The sequence below is a fragment of the Myotis brandtii genome, unplaced genomic scaffold (assembly GCF_000412655.1).
Source record: "Myotis brandtii unplaced genomic scaffold, ASM41265v1 scaffold274, whole genome shotgun sequence".
NCBI classification, from domain to species: domain Eukaryota; kingdom Metazoa; phylum Chordata; class Mammalia; order Chiroptera; family Vespertilionidae; genus Myotis; species Myotis brandtii.
The window spans coordinates 3,204,190-3,218,969 of NW_005360425.1; the positions used below are offsets into that span (position 1 = coordinate 3,204,190).

The 14,780-nt window shown below is 41.4% G+C and overlaps 1 protein-coding gene across 2 annotated transcripts in view; it reads right to left on the reverse strand.

Annotated features, from left to right (window-relative positions):
* MTF1 (metal-regulatory transcription factor 1) overlaps positions 1–14,780 on the reverse strand; it is a 56,003-nt gene that overhangs the window by 12,369 nt on the left and 28,854 nt on the right. For both annotated transcript variants that reach the window (XM_014541566.1, XM_005868625.2), the window contains exons 3-7: positions 11,247–11,485; positions 9,666–9,797; positions 7,691–7,764; positions 7,108–7,244; positions 3,766–3,843 (exon numbers count right to left, since the gene is read on the reverse strand). In XM_014541566.1, coding sequence (XP_014397052.1) covers positions 3,766–3,843; positions 7,108–7,244; positions 7,691–7,764; positions 9,666–9,797; positions 11,247–11,485 — 660 coding nt within the window. The remainder of the gene's footprint in view (positions 1–3,765; positions 3,844–7,107; positions 7,245–7,690; positions 7,765–9,665; positions 9,798–11,246; positions 11,486–14,780) is intronic.

Genomic DNA, 14,780 nt, shown 5'->3' on the forward strand with positions numbered 1-14,780 from the left:
ACACATACACATATATATTTCATATTATATACATATCCATGTGTATAACTGAAATGAAAGTCTAAGAAATAGAAGCTTATCCTTACTATACACAATGTCTTCTAATACTTTCTATTCTGTTGATGTCCTTAAAATGCTGATTATAAATACTATTTTATAACCCAATAATGAGGTACAATCATTTCTTGTTGTTGTTAATCCTCACCCAAGGATATATTTTCATATTATATACATATCCATGTGTATAACTGAAATGAAAGTCTAAGAAATAGAAGCTTATCCTTACTATACACAATGTCTTCTAATACTTTCTATTCTGTTGATGTCCTTAAAATGCTGATTATAAATACTATTTTATAACCCAATAATGAGGTACAATCATTTCTTGTTGTTGTTAATCCTCACCCAAGGATATATTTCCCATTGATTTTTAGAGAAAGTGGAAGGAGAGTGGAGAGAGAGAGAGGGAAAGAGAGAGGGAGAGGAAAGTCGATGTGAGAGAGACACATTGATTGGTTGCCTCCTGACGGGGACCAGGAATCGAGCCTACAACCCAGGTATGTGCCCTTGACTGGGAATGGAACCCGCAACCCTTTGGGTGAGCAGGCCAATGCTCTATCCCCTGAGACACTCCGGCCACAGCAAGGTACAACCCATTTTGAAAAATAGTGGGCTAACAACTACCACTAAACTATAAAATTTGCAACTTCCTTGTGGTTGTTTTTTTGTTCTTCCTGTTTACAAATCATCAACAATAACGTTGTTGACTGATGAGCCTGCATGACTCCAAAAGATTATGCACAAGAATGTTCATAGCACTATTCATCATGGCCCCAAACTAGAAACTACCCAGATACCCAAGGGAAGTAGAAAGAATAAATTATGGTGTATTCATTTACCATTTGATTTTAACAATCAATTTTTTTTAAAGCAAAGTAAAACAACGCAAAATTAATCTTATGACTTCAAGGAATTATGGCCTTAGCTTGAAAGGCTAAAAATGAGACTATTTCCAATTCTGGGATAAATGCTGGGCAGTAAGGGCACAATATGTAATGTGACCCCAAGGGATAGAGCAGCCTCTCTCTGGCGGATGTAAACTGTAGTAGGAAAGCAGTCCTGTTTTTTCTAAGTACGCACTTCATGTCCCTCATACCAACATTCTTCACCCGGTGACCCCAGGGCTCCAGAAAGCTCCTCAATCATTCGTCACAGCCCTAGCCAGGAGTAAACTCCTAAACTATTTAACAATCTGAGATTAAAGAGCTATTATAACCAGAAATCTTAGGCTGCACAGCTCAGAGGTCAACCAGGCTACCCAATACAGACATTTCTTTTAGAGTATTAGCTCTGAAATATGAATATGCATAAAAATCATATGAAGTGCTTATTTACTGTGGTTTGTTTTTTTCTTCCGATTGGTTAATTTCTACTGACCTATTTTCAACTTAACTGATTCTTTCTTCTGTCATTTCCAATCTCTGCTAAGCTCATCCAAGTGAATATTTTATTTCACATAAATTTTCAGTTCCAGAATTTCCAGTTGGTACATTTTTTAAAGTCTATTTCTCTGCTGAGATTTCCTATATATTCAATCATTATAAGCATATTCCTTTGAGCTACTTAAAAATCCTTGTCTGCAGTCCTGTTGGTGTGGCTCAGTTGGTTGAAACATTGTCCGTGCCTGCAAGATTGTGGGTTTGATTCCCAGCCAGGGCACATACCTAGGTTACGGGTTTGATCCCCAGTGGGAGGGCATACAGAGGCAACCGATCAATGTCTCTCTCATACATCGATGTTTCTCTCTCCCTCTCCCTTCTTTTCTTCCTAAAAATCAGTAAAACACATCCTCGTGAGAATTAAAAAAATAAATCCTTGTCATCAAGTCTAACATCTGGTTCATCTTGAGGTGGGTCTCCATAGGATTATTTTTCCTCTTGCATAAGGATAAAAGTTTTCTGTTTCTTTTCAGGTTTACTAATTCTGGATTACCCTGTACATTGCAAATAACATGTTATAGAAAGACTCCGGATTCTGTGACACTTGGAAGAGCGTTTGCTTTAATATTCCATCGACTGGGCTGTCCTCCAGCTTCACACTCTGTCTTCCCTGCAGTGGACAGCAGCTGCAATCTTTGTCCACTTCTTTAGCCTTAGCTGCGCTGTTTAGGGTCTGCCTCACACAGCCATAGTTCAGGGGTCAACTAGAGATCTGGACACAGTTTACACAAAGAACTTGGGGCTCCCCTTTGTGATTCTCTCCTTTCCAGGCTATGCCCCCTCATTTTCTAGGCGCTCTGGTAGCCCTGCCCTCTGCCCTCTGGATTATCATGCCAGCAGCACTGAGTGTTTACTGAGTTTTGGCCACCTTGTTTGGTGTCAACCCAGCTGGCCCTGATAAGCCAAAAAGCCTGAAAACCCAGCCAAGTGCCTTTGCTATCATTCAGGTGGCCCCTTCTTCCAAGTGTTACCTCTGCCTATTTGGGTTGCTCTCTGGTGCCTTTGAGTAGTTGTTTTTTATATTTTGTCCACATATATAGTTATCTTTTTAAAAATATATACGTATTTTTATTGATTTCAGAGAGGAAGGGAGGGAATCATTGATCGGCTGCCTCCTGCACTCCCCCTACTGGGGATGGAGCCTGTAACTCAGGCATGTGCCCTGATCAGGAATTAAACCATGACCTCCTGGTTCATAGGTTGACACTCAACCACTGAGCCACACTGGGGGGCTACTCGTTTTCTTATCAGAGTTGGTCTGATAAGAGCGACTCTGGCATGACCAGACCCAGGCCTTGGGGTGCTTTTATAAAAATGCAGTGTCAGGTGCCACTCCCAGGGACTTGGGGCAAGGTAAGGGAATAGGGAATGCTGGGGTGGCAGCAAGAACCTACACTGGCAGAAGTGCTGCAGATGACTCCACTTTGAGAAATACTTTTTCACAGCATTCCTGAGTCATTTAGTCTCTGTTCCTATTGCACTGATTCCTTCTTATTTATATCATGTATATAACCAGAAACTCTAACCTAAGCTATATTTATTTAGCAAAGAAAAACAACAAAAATTGCACACTAACAACCGGTGCTGGTGACACAGTAAAGCACACTCACGGAGCAGCACGAGCTCAGGCTTAATGCAGTGGTTGCATCACGGAGCCACGGAAAAGGAGGGGAAATTCCAAACAGAGTGAACTGGATAGCAGGTTGTCCTTTAGCAGGGGGCCAAAGAGGAGGTTGCCTTAAAAACCTCAATGTGGGGAGCTCCAAGAAAGGAAAAGACTGACTCAGATCAGACCGGTGGGGTTTCAGAAAATCTGGAGACTGGAATTCAGGTTCCCCCTTATAGGGGACTAATTTTAAGCTCCTCAAGGACAAACCACACCTATATTTTTACCACTACAAGCGCAGCACCAGTACACTGCCTGATGGAGTAGGCACCTGATAAATATTTGCTCAATGAATAAAGAAAGAAATATTTGGGGGCCAGGAGGTTATCAAGTGAGTGATCTGGGTCAAAAGGCATTAAGCATCAGAAAGAACAACCTCTCTATGAGAGCTTGTATTAAAAAAAAAAAAGAAATAAAATCAGAAAACCCTAAACCTTAAATAGTCATTTAGTCTCTGTTCCTATTGCATTGAATAGTAAGTAACTGAACACAATTACATTTGGAAGACTTCAAAAACTGGTCTCCCTCAATTTCCCCACCAAATTGAGTGCTCAATTCTTGCACTTATTTTTCTAGTACCCATATTACAGGTATACTTACTGTATTGGAATTTTCTCGAAATTCAGAATCTGTGGACAGAAGACTCAAGTCACTCAGACAAAGCGAGTGATTTGCATCCTGTGAAAGAGAAAAAATTCTTATTGAGTACCCTCCAAAAAAATCAGGATTTATAGTAGTATATCATGTAATAAAACATCTGATTACAATGCCCCAAATGTCTAGATGTAAACCATCTAAACAAGAACTATGTGAATTACTTCACTTTTTAAAATCCTGATATTCTTAGAAGAATCACTTACATTTCTTAAAGATGATTAGTAAAGAGTTTAAGAATTATCTTCCAACTAAGGCTCTAGACCAGTGATGGCGAACCTTTTGAGCCTGGCGTGACAGCATTTTGAAAAACCCTAACTTAACTGTGGTGCCGTGTCACATATAGAAATTTTTTGATATTTGCAACCATAGTAAAACAAAGATTTATATTTTTGATACTTATTTTATATATTTAAATGCCATTTAACAAAGAAAAATCAACCAAAAAAATGAGTTCACGTGTCACCTCTGACACGCGTGTCATAGGTTCACCATCACTGCTCTAGAATAACAAAAGCCATGGTAATATGAAATTAACAGTATTTGTATAATTAGTCTTATCATTTACAAAGTGATTTCATATAACCTCATTTGCTATTCATATAAAACTTTGAAGTGCTATTTTACATTTACATTTGAAATGAGAAAATTAATGGGGAGTGGCAGTGAACTGTCCAAAATCACGCAGCTAATTCACAGAACAGAAACCCAGTGCTTCTAACAGAAAGTCCTTCTTCCTTCCATTACATCACCGTGTCCTCAATAAGGGCATCTCAGGGGTCCTTCCTCAGAGCGTTACTGAGGATTGACTATTAAAATACGGCTGCCTAGGCCAACTCTGAACTCTGGGTTTCTAGAATGCCAGTATCAGTCCACATACTTTGTGGTAACCCTGCTTACCTAATGGATTAGATGTTACCATTCATGCATGCATTCAACAAATACTCACTGAGCATCTACTATGTATTAGGCACTGTTCCAGGCCCAGGGATACAATAATGAACAAAAGCAAGTCCCTGCAACTATACAGCTTATATTGTAGCAGGAGTTTAGAGTATGGGGAGGGGACAAGCAAATAAATATATTTGTATATAAGATGATAATAAACGCTACAGAGGGTAAGGGAATGCTGGGATAGGAGCTGCCCTTTTATTAGAATAGGAAAGGCCTCTAAGATAAGGTGGCATTTGAGCAGATACTGAAAGAAAGAGGGCATAAGAGGGAAAAGTGTTCCAAGCAGAGGATACAGCAAGTACAAAGGCCTGGAGGCAGGCGTGAGCTTCCCTGATTCAAAGAACCACAGGAGGACAGCATGGCTGAAGCGAGAGGAAGAGACGTAAATTAGGTCAGAGAAGTGACTATGCCAGAGTGTAGGGCCTTGTAACACACTGTAAAGATTTTGACTTTAAGCGATACAAGGAACTACTGGAGAGTTCTGAGGAGAGGACAGACATTACCTGCCCACGTTTAGAAAGGTCACTCTCGGTGACATGGAGAAAAGTGTGTGCCAGGGCAGGGTGGGAGTGCTAAGAAGACCACTCAGCAGGTGACTGCAATAATCCAGGCAAAAGAGGAGAGTGGCTTGACTGAGGTACCCAGAAAGGGTGATCAGATTCTAGATATGTTTTCAAGGTAATGCTAATGGGCTTTGCTAGTAAATGTGAAGTATGAGAGAAATAAAACAACTCCAAGATTTCTGGCCCGTGCCAGTAGAGAAATAGGTGCCACTTACTAAGATGGGAAACCTGCAGGAGGAACAGGTTTGTGCATGTCAAGCTGGAGAAGAGCCGATGATATCTGGGTGGAGATGACAAGTGGGAGGTTGAATGGACAAGTCTAGAGTTCAGGAAGAGATCCAGGCTGAATATGAATCTAGGACTCAAAGATGGCATTTAAAGCCTGGGGCTGGAGGAGACTCCTTCCACTGGACAGTGCTGAGTGATCCAGAGAAGAGGTCCGAGCACTGTGCACTGGGGCCTCCAATGCGTACAGGTGGTCAACAGTTAAACTATCCCTGGACTGCTACCAAAGTCGGAAAACTGATCATGACCTCATAAATGCAGCGTAGCAGACAAAGACTCTCAAATCTTAACATTTATATCTGGTTTTACAGAAGAAGAAACCAAGGCACAAAGAAGCCATTTGCCTAAGGTCATCCGATTAGTGGCTGAGCTTAGATCTGAATTCAGACAGCTGAGCTCCAGAGCTGCAGCCTTCACAACACATGCAGTTTTGCCTCTTACAACATAGGGATCGGGAACCAGGTTCTGGAATAATAAGTCTAATTACAAGCTCTGGATCCTTAGGCAAGTCATTTCTCCTTGCCTCTAGTTTCTTTATCAGTATATGGGGATAACAACAGGACTGACCTCACAGAGCTCATGTGAGATAAAACATAAAAAAGCACTTAGCACAGTAGCTGGCACACAGCAAACAATCAGTAAGTGTTATTATTGCTAATAAAACACAGGAAGAGAGTCTGTTTAAAGGGACCCTCTGTTGTTTAAAAGTTGCAAACCACAGAATTAAAGTATGCTGTCTCTCCCCAAATCAAAATCATATTATATACTTTAAGAACCTCATTATTCAAAAGGGGGTCATTTTGTTTCTTAAACTATGAAGTAGTAAGATAATAATAGCACTCACTTTCTAGGTTTAAAAGACATATGGTAAGTACCCAACGCCACATTACCAGCAGGAACAGGAAATTCACCCTAGGGTCTCTTGGAATGAGCTGGGAGAGGGAAATATGGTGGAGGAACTTGTCAAAGACTAGACAAAATTGCCTAAAACTTTGCAGAGGCTTGTTCTGTGGTTTAGTGCCTTAAACTGTTGATTGTCAAACCTTTTGGTCTGCAGACAATTCAGAAGGGCAAGGGACCCCCCCAGCCTCTTCCTGGTTCTCCAATGACAGATTAATGGATGTGTGAGGTAAAGTATTAATTTGTGTTCCAAACTCAAGTACAGATATACCATTTTAGAGATACGCATGGGAAAATACACCCTTTTGGAGCATCTGGCTGGCCCTCTGGAAGCCATTCTAGACCTGGGGTTTCAAGACCTCTTCCACACACAGGAGGGGGAGCTGAATCAAGGGCTGAAGCACCGAGTCTGGTGAGATTTCTGGCTTCTACCACCCCATCCCCAAGACATAGAGCTTGGCCCTGATTTCTTCTCTCTCACTAACAGATACACGGAGATGATGTTTTGACCTTTTATTTTGATACACAAACAATGGTTGCTGTTCTGTGGTGCCCAGTTCAAAGCCAGAGAGAAAACACTGCACACCTCTGATCCGTTGTGAGTTGGAAGTGCATTGTATAAGTGTCCTTTGTTATCGTGACCTTTCATGTGACTTTTGAGACTGTACTGAGTGCTGAATGTTTTCTCACAGCCGTTACTGGGGCAGAAAAAGGGTCGTTCACCTGCAAGAATGACAAGTAGTGTTAATTTGACCATGAAGTCATTTCACTGAGTTAAGACACCTACTATTCCCTAAAAGAGGGAAGTATTCTGATGAGGGTTCAGGTTACCAGCTGTTATACATTAGCTAAATTAAATGTTAACCATCTTAATCCTAAAACTCAATGTAGAGCAAAGCACCGAGAACAGCCTGCTCCTGGGAAGTTTAAAGAGATTAGGTTCCCCCCAGGTTCTCTTATTGAGTATCCTGGTACTGTTTTCATTTCTTAAGGTTGGATTCCTGAGTCCAACCTTTAGATCCTTTTACCTCTGAAAGAAAGTCACACATCATAGGTGGAAGGCTAAGCTGATAAGGCTCCCTCCCTCCACAGAGCTCTACAGGTCTCAACAGAAACATAGGTATTTACTGGCTCTCTGAAGATTAAAATGAAAATGAACTTAAACTCACCAGTATGTGTACGGACGTGAGTTTTAAGGTGGTGGCTTGCTGCAAATGCTTTTCCACAGCCATCATGATCACACCTATATACGTGGTTTAAGCAAAAAGAAACAGCAGTCATCAGCTAATAGACCTTTATCTTCACATCTCTCGTTAATACAGACTCAAACTAAAATGTTCAGAACAGAAAGATCACGTCAACAAAATTGGATTTAGACATGGGAATGACAAGTCCCCGGAAAAGAAAGGTGACAAATCTGAGATCCAAGGGAGCTGATGGCCCAGGATAAGTATTTCTTGTGCAACAGAAAAGGCACTTATTAAGAGCACTGACAAGAAACGCCTTCTGATGAATTACTTCACAGTATTCTATTGACAATGAGAGCCCATTGGGAAACCTACTGCCAGTGCAGGATTAGAAATACCAACAATGGGCATAGGGGCTCTCAAAGGCATGGAGCCTGAAACATAGCACTGGAATAAAATCATTATCTATAATCTTCAGTTTACATCAGATCTACTTCTTCCTTTACTATCTTGATAACCAAAGCCAGAAGTAATCTTTCCCTCCTGTGGGTTTAGTTTCTTTTATGGTGCCTGTCATTTCTAATCTTGTTTTATCTCCTGTGTACACATTCGTTATCTGTCCCCCTAGACTGTAAACTCTTTGAGGGTAGGGTCCATGCAGTTCTTGACACTGGCTGTAACTCTTGCACACAGCAGACATTCGATAACTATTTATATGGATGAATGTATTTTCTTGTAAGCCAAATTATTTTATTTCTTTAAATAGAAAGCTTCTCTAAAGCATTTTACTTTCTAACTACATATCATCGTCTCAAGTCCTACCTAAAATTCAAGAAAAGTTAGCAATATTAACATCGCAAAAAATGCATATGACTGAACAGAAATTGGAGTCCCCTCAACAGCCCTCAGGGAAAGAGGTGCCTTAAGTGTCACAGCATCTGGAGGGTGACCAAGGAGACTCTAAATACTCCTGCTTTAGAGGGGCCTGACTCAGAAAAGCAGCTGTCATTTTAAAATTCAATTACTTTTAACTGGTGTGTAAGAGTTGACTGTCCCTGAAGACTTTTCATTTCCTGCTATCCTAATGAGGAGATGAGTGATTCAAGAAGGGAAAGGTATGACATGACAATAACAGCAATCCTTCCTGACAAGTCAAAGCCATTGTTTATGTGCAATTTTCATCTCTATTATATTTAGGGGGAATCCTTATGAACTGATTATCTCACTAAAAAGTCACATAATCATCCCTAAGTTGTTTTTGAATTCTTACTGAATGCCCAGAACCATGCTACATGCTATGAACATATGAGAAAGGTGATACAAGTCTTTCCTTTAAGCTTCAACATTTATACTTCTATTAAACATAAATGTGTATAAATACATAAATTTAAATACATATAGATAAAAATGGATGCTCCTGTTTGTGTACACATGAGAGATGCTGAAGAAACCACTAAACAAGTAAAAAATAAAACAATTGCACCACTAGCCTAAGTAGTCCTATCCCGTCTTTCCCCTTTTGTCTCCTCCTACTCTTCCCACCGAGTCTCGGGTAAGTATCCCTTCCCCTGTGCCCAAAGCACTCGGGGCATCTCAGTCTCAGATGCTGTCTGGCTGCCTGTGGTTCTTTGTTACCAGACTAAATTTCTCAAGAGGAGAACCTGTATCATAGCATTTCTCTAGCACTAATAAAAATCCTACCACATAAGTGAGTTGCAACAATTGCTTTGCAAAATAAAAGGAAGAATGAGGCAGGAAGCCATCCTCCAGAGTGAGGGTGCCCGTGGAATTCATTACCCTCCCTCCCGTCGGCAGTAACTGGGTATAGCCATCCTGGGAAGCGAGCACTGCCCAAGGACTAGTGACAGGAAGTTTCTTTCCATAAAAAAGTTGTAGAGTGCATCAAGATACCCAGCCGGAACCTGACCAGCGACAAATAGAAAACAGTAAGACCTACCGAAATGGCTTTTCTCCTGTATGGGTTCGAATGTGCTTCCTCAGATCGCTGAGTGTGGTGAAGTACTTGCTGCAGCCTTCAGATTCACAGTTAAACGTTTTCCCTGTGTGAAGCCTCTGATGTGCTTTCAGCCTGTAAGACAGCCCAGAGAAAGGCCCTTTGTCATGATGTATTACAGAGCCTCCCACACAGCTAACAGCCTCCAGGGTCAAGTGCACAAGCCTACGGCAAGTAAGATCTTTTATGAGAGAAGTAATTTCATTTACGGCTAAGTAAATACTGAATACTGATGTAATAAGAAATAATACATACTGGAAATAAAATAATAACTTTGGGAGAATGGGCTTTGGGGAAGGGCCAAGTGTGATGGAGATGGCGGCAGGGGAGAGGGGAAGAAATAGAGCTTAATCCTTAACTTCCATAGTGGGAAGTCAATATCCTAAAGTGGAAAAATCAAGAAGGAGCAATATGAGCCAAATATTTAAAAGCATGGAAGTAAATATAAAAATATTAATATAGCCCTAACCGGTTTGGCTCAGCGGATAGAGCATCGGCCTGCGGACTCAAAGGTCCCAGGTTCGATTTCGGTCAAGGGCATGTACCTTGGTTGCGGGCATATCCCCAGTAGGGGGCGTGCAAGAGGCAGCTGATCGATGTTTCTCTCTCATCGATGTTTCTAACTCTCTATCCCTCTCCCCTCCTCTCTGTAAAAAATCAATAAAATATATTTTAAAAAAATAAAAAAATATTAATATTAAGCTAAAAGAGTAGAAAGTGGTTGCTGTGAAGGGGGAGAAATGGGGAGGTACATCTTTTGTAACGAACCTATTAGAGCTATCTACTCTGTAAACATTGAGAATGTATAACCTTGATAAGATTAAAAATGTTTTTTTTAATTGCTTAAAGTATTACAAAGAGTATTACATATGTTTCCTTTTTTAAAAAACATGTTTTTGAAATAGTAAAAAAAGGATTAAGTGCATCAGAATTCTATATTCCAAAATGTTTTGCTCAACGAGAAGTATATAGCGTAGTGGTATGAGCGTGACTCTGGAGCCTGGGACTCAAATCCTGGTCCCACCTCCTACGAGACCCTGAGCCAGTTACCTTGCTGGGCTTCCATTTACTTATTAGTGCTGTGAGGATTAGCACTCAGAACAGTGCCCTGCACACAGTGGGCGCCTTAGAAATGTTAGCTCTTGTTATGTTTGTTATTTTACACTCAATGTTGAAGACTAGTAAGTCTCCTGATACCAATGGTGGAAAAGGGAAAGGGCTAACAAGAGGACCACTCCCCACTTCTCAGGCTAGACAGAAAGTACGCTTCCTCAAAGTGAGAGAGGAATGAAAATGACAGAAGCCTTAGTACCAAGGTTCTGAGCCAAGGGAGATAGCACTCTATGCCAAATACTCAAATCCCAGGTCAGGATGGCACTACAGGAGAAATAAAATCTAAACACAAATGTACCATCATTTTCAGGCAACCTTTAAATCCCGGAAAGGGAACTCTGCTGTGCGAGGAGAGCTGTGCAATGGTGACAGCGAGGGTAGAGCTGGCGGCGCAGCAGGAGGAAAGCTGACCTGTACAGCGTGTTGAACGCCTTCTCACAGCCCTGCACGTCGCACTCAAATGGCTTCTCCTTCGTGTGCACTCGCACATGGATCCTGAGGCTGTAGGAGGTGAGGAAGGCCTTGCCGCAGCCCTCCTGGTTACAGACAAAGGTGTACTCTCCTCGGTGAGTCTTCTGGTGGGTGCGCAGGTTGCCTGCTGTGCTGTAGGTGCGGGGACAGCCCTCAAAGGTGCACTGGTACCGCTTTACCTGGCAGACAGAGGACACCTCAGCAACAGGACAAAAGAGCTGCCCAGGCTCTAGCTGCCCCCTGAGCTTGGCTCCCAGGAGATGTGGGTGACACAGAAACACAGAAAATAGCCTCTAACAACAAAGTGGGGCTATCTTCCTGTTGATCAAATCACTCCTGGACAAAAAACAATGAGTAACGGGGAACAGATAGCTTGTAGAGAGGTGACTATTCTAAGTGAATATAAGAAGGGTGTTGCAGACTTTAGTATACATCTACCCTCTAAAGGTGGGCATACACTCTTACAGTTACCCATATTCAAATTTGGCCCTAGCCAGTTTGGCTCAGTAGATAGAGCAGGGGTCCTCAAACTACGGCCCGTGGGCCACATGCAAATACAAATATTGTATTTGTTCCCATTTTGTTTTTTTACTTCAAAATAAGATATGTGCAGTGTGCATAGGAATTTGTTCATAGTTTTTTTTTAAACTATAGTCCGGCCCTCCAACGGTCTGAGGGACAGTGAACTGGCCCCCTGTTTAAAAAGTTTGAGGACCCCTGAGATAGAGCGTCAGCTCACAGACGGAAGGGTCCTGGGTTTGATTCGGGTCAAGGGCATGTACCTTGGCTGCAGGCTCTATCCCCAGCCCTGGTCTGAGCGCATTCAGGAGGCAACCAATCCATGTGTCTCTCTCACTTTAATGTTTCTCTCTCTCTGTCTCTCTCCCTCCCTTCCACTCTCTAAAAATCAATGGAAAATTGTCCTCGGATGAGGATTAACAAAACAAAACAAAAAACAAAATTTTACTTCAGTTTAAGTCAAACATCCTGTCCTATGGCACTATATCTTGATTGGAACTGACCAATGTTAAATTGAGTCTAAAACATCCTAAAATTTACATATTCAGTCACATGCATATTAGCAGGTACATACTAGCATAGTTTCCACTGAATATTTTCAAGTCTACAAAATGAAAACAATGTATCATGAATTTCTCAGAGCCTGACATTTATCAAACTGCTAGACTCTGGATTTCCTTTTACCACCAAACTCTTTGAAAGAGTAGTTTTCCCTTATGCCTTCTTCACTTCCCTCAATGCCCGTGTATTCCTTGCTACTCGGCAAGCTGGCTTCGCTGTTATGAAAATACTCTCTTGAATTCCTGGTGGCCAAACTCTTTATCCCTCCCCACTTCCCTTCATTTGCAAAAAGATCTCAAGGCTGATGCCCTCTCCTGAAAATTTGTCCTATATCACACAGTAGTTCCTTGGGGCTCTCTTTATCTTCTCTGAGCCACTCCTTTCCTTTAACCTCTAAACGTAGGTTTATTCCCAAACTCTCTCGTCTCCCAAACCTGCCCCACCTCTACACTGGTGCAGAGGAAGCAGCATTCGACTTGGCGGGAGAAGACTGAATTCTGGCACTTATGTTAAGACTTTGAGCACCTCATTTCACTTCTCTGAGTTTCAGGTCCTTATTTCTAAAGTGCGAATATTAATGCCTGCCCTGACTGTCTCACAGTGCTTTTCTTTGAGTGGAACAGAAGACGATAAAACATTTGTGAAAATACTCTGTAAATTCTCTGATGCTATACCTCTCAGGGTGCTAGTACTGTCTACTCTTCAGCTTTAGCAAAATCTTCATCCTTTAAACCTTCCTCCAAAGCCTCAGTTTATATTAGTGTTACTAACGACACTGGTGTTACTCATTCAGCAGTTACTGAACTACTATGTCCCAACCAACAAGCTAGTTATCACACATAAGAAAAAGTAAGCAAGACCAAAATCTCTGCCTTTAAGAAATGCCCATTTTAAGGAGGCAGACGTGCACAAATTATTATACATCAGGCTGAGCCTAACAACAGACACATGGTGCTTGGGAGCATAAAAATGGGAAAACTAACCCCTCTCAGAAAGACTGGAAATCAGTGAGGCTCAGAGACCAAGGTACTCTGAACTGAGGGTGTCTTTTTGCTTGCCTGCTAAAGTCTATTTTTTAAGGAACAAAGTGAAAAGGCCTTCCTCAGACAAACCGGGAAGGACATTCCAGAAAGACGTAACTAACACCTTGGGAACTGCATGGAGAAATGAATGCGTTTTTTGGTACAGGGAACCACAAAAACTCTTATATTATGCGAAAGACTGGAAGGAGAAGACTCTAGAAAAAAAAAGGCAAAGCCTCCTCAGTTAAGCTATGGAGTAGAGAAATAGGACAATGGGGAGCCATCAACAGGTTTTAACGAAGACAGCGAGACACCCAGATCTGGGGTTTAGGAGAGCATTCTGGTGTTCTGTGGAGGATAGACTGGAATAGAAGGGAAAGATTAAGAGAAGAGGACAACAGTTCTGGAGAGAGATGAAAAGAGTCTGAACTAGGGAAGTAACAGTGGACAATGTGAGAGATGAATTCTAGAGACATTAAAGGGGGAGAAATGACAGCCTCTAGGGCAGTGATGGTGAACCTTTTGAGCTCGGCATGTCAGCATTTTGAAAAACCCTAACTTAACTCTGGTGCCATGTCACATATAGAAATTTTTTGATATCTGCAACCATAGTAAAACAAAGACTTATATTTTTGATATTTATTTTATATATTTAAATGCCATTTAACAAAGAAAAATCAACCAAAAAAATGAGTTCACGTGTCACCTCTGACACGCGTGTCATAGGTTCACCATCACTGTCTCTAGACTCTTAATAGGTTAAGAGAAAGATAGCATCTGAAAGATTTGGTGTCTAGACTAAATTAAACCTAATGTATTTTGTGAAGAAAATATTTTATACTTTATACTTGGTTCAGAATCTTATCTTATTTAATTTTGTTCTGTCCTTTGGCAATTAACTACTTCTGAAATACAAAATTATTCACAAAAGCTGGAAGCTAAGAAACAGGTCTGTGCAGGAGTCTGGTACACAGATAGTAGCCTACTTGACCTGCAAACTCCAGCAGGCTCAGATCCAGCCCTTGCGGCTACTCACTGTATGACCTTGGGGAAATCACTTAAACTTACTGAGCTCACTTTCCTTAGTTATAACATGGAGGAAACAAAATCTATCTTTCTAGTGTTGTTGTAAGGATTAGGTATAATTTGCAAAAGCATTTAAATATAGTGACTGCCATACAGTAGGTACTCAATAAAATAATCCTATCCTATCTAATAAAAAAGAAACATGGTAATTAGCCATACCTCCGCTACCCTTCCCATTGGCTAATCAGGGCGATATGCAAATTAACTGCCAGCCAAGATGGCGGCCGGCAGCCAGGCAGCTTGAAGAGAACAGGAGGCTTGCTTGCTTCAGTGACGGAGGAAGCCA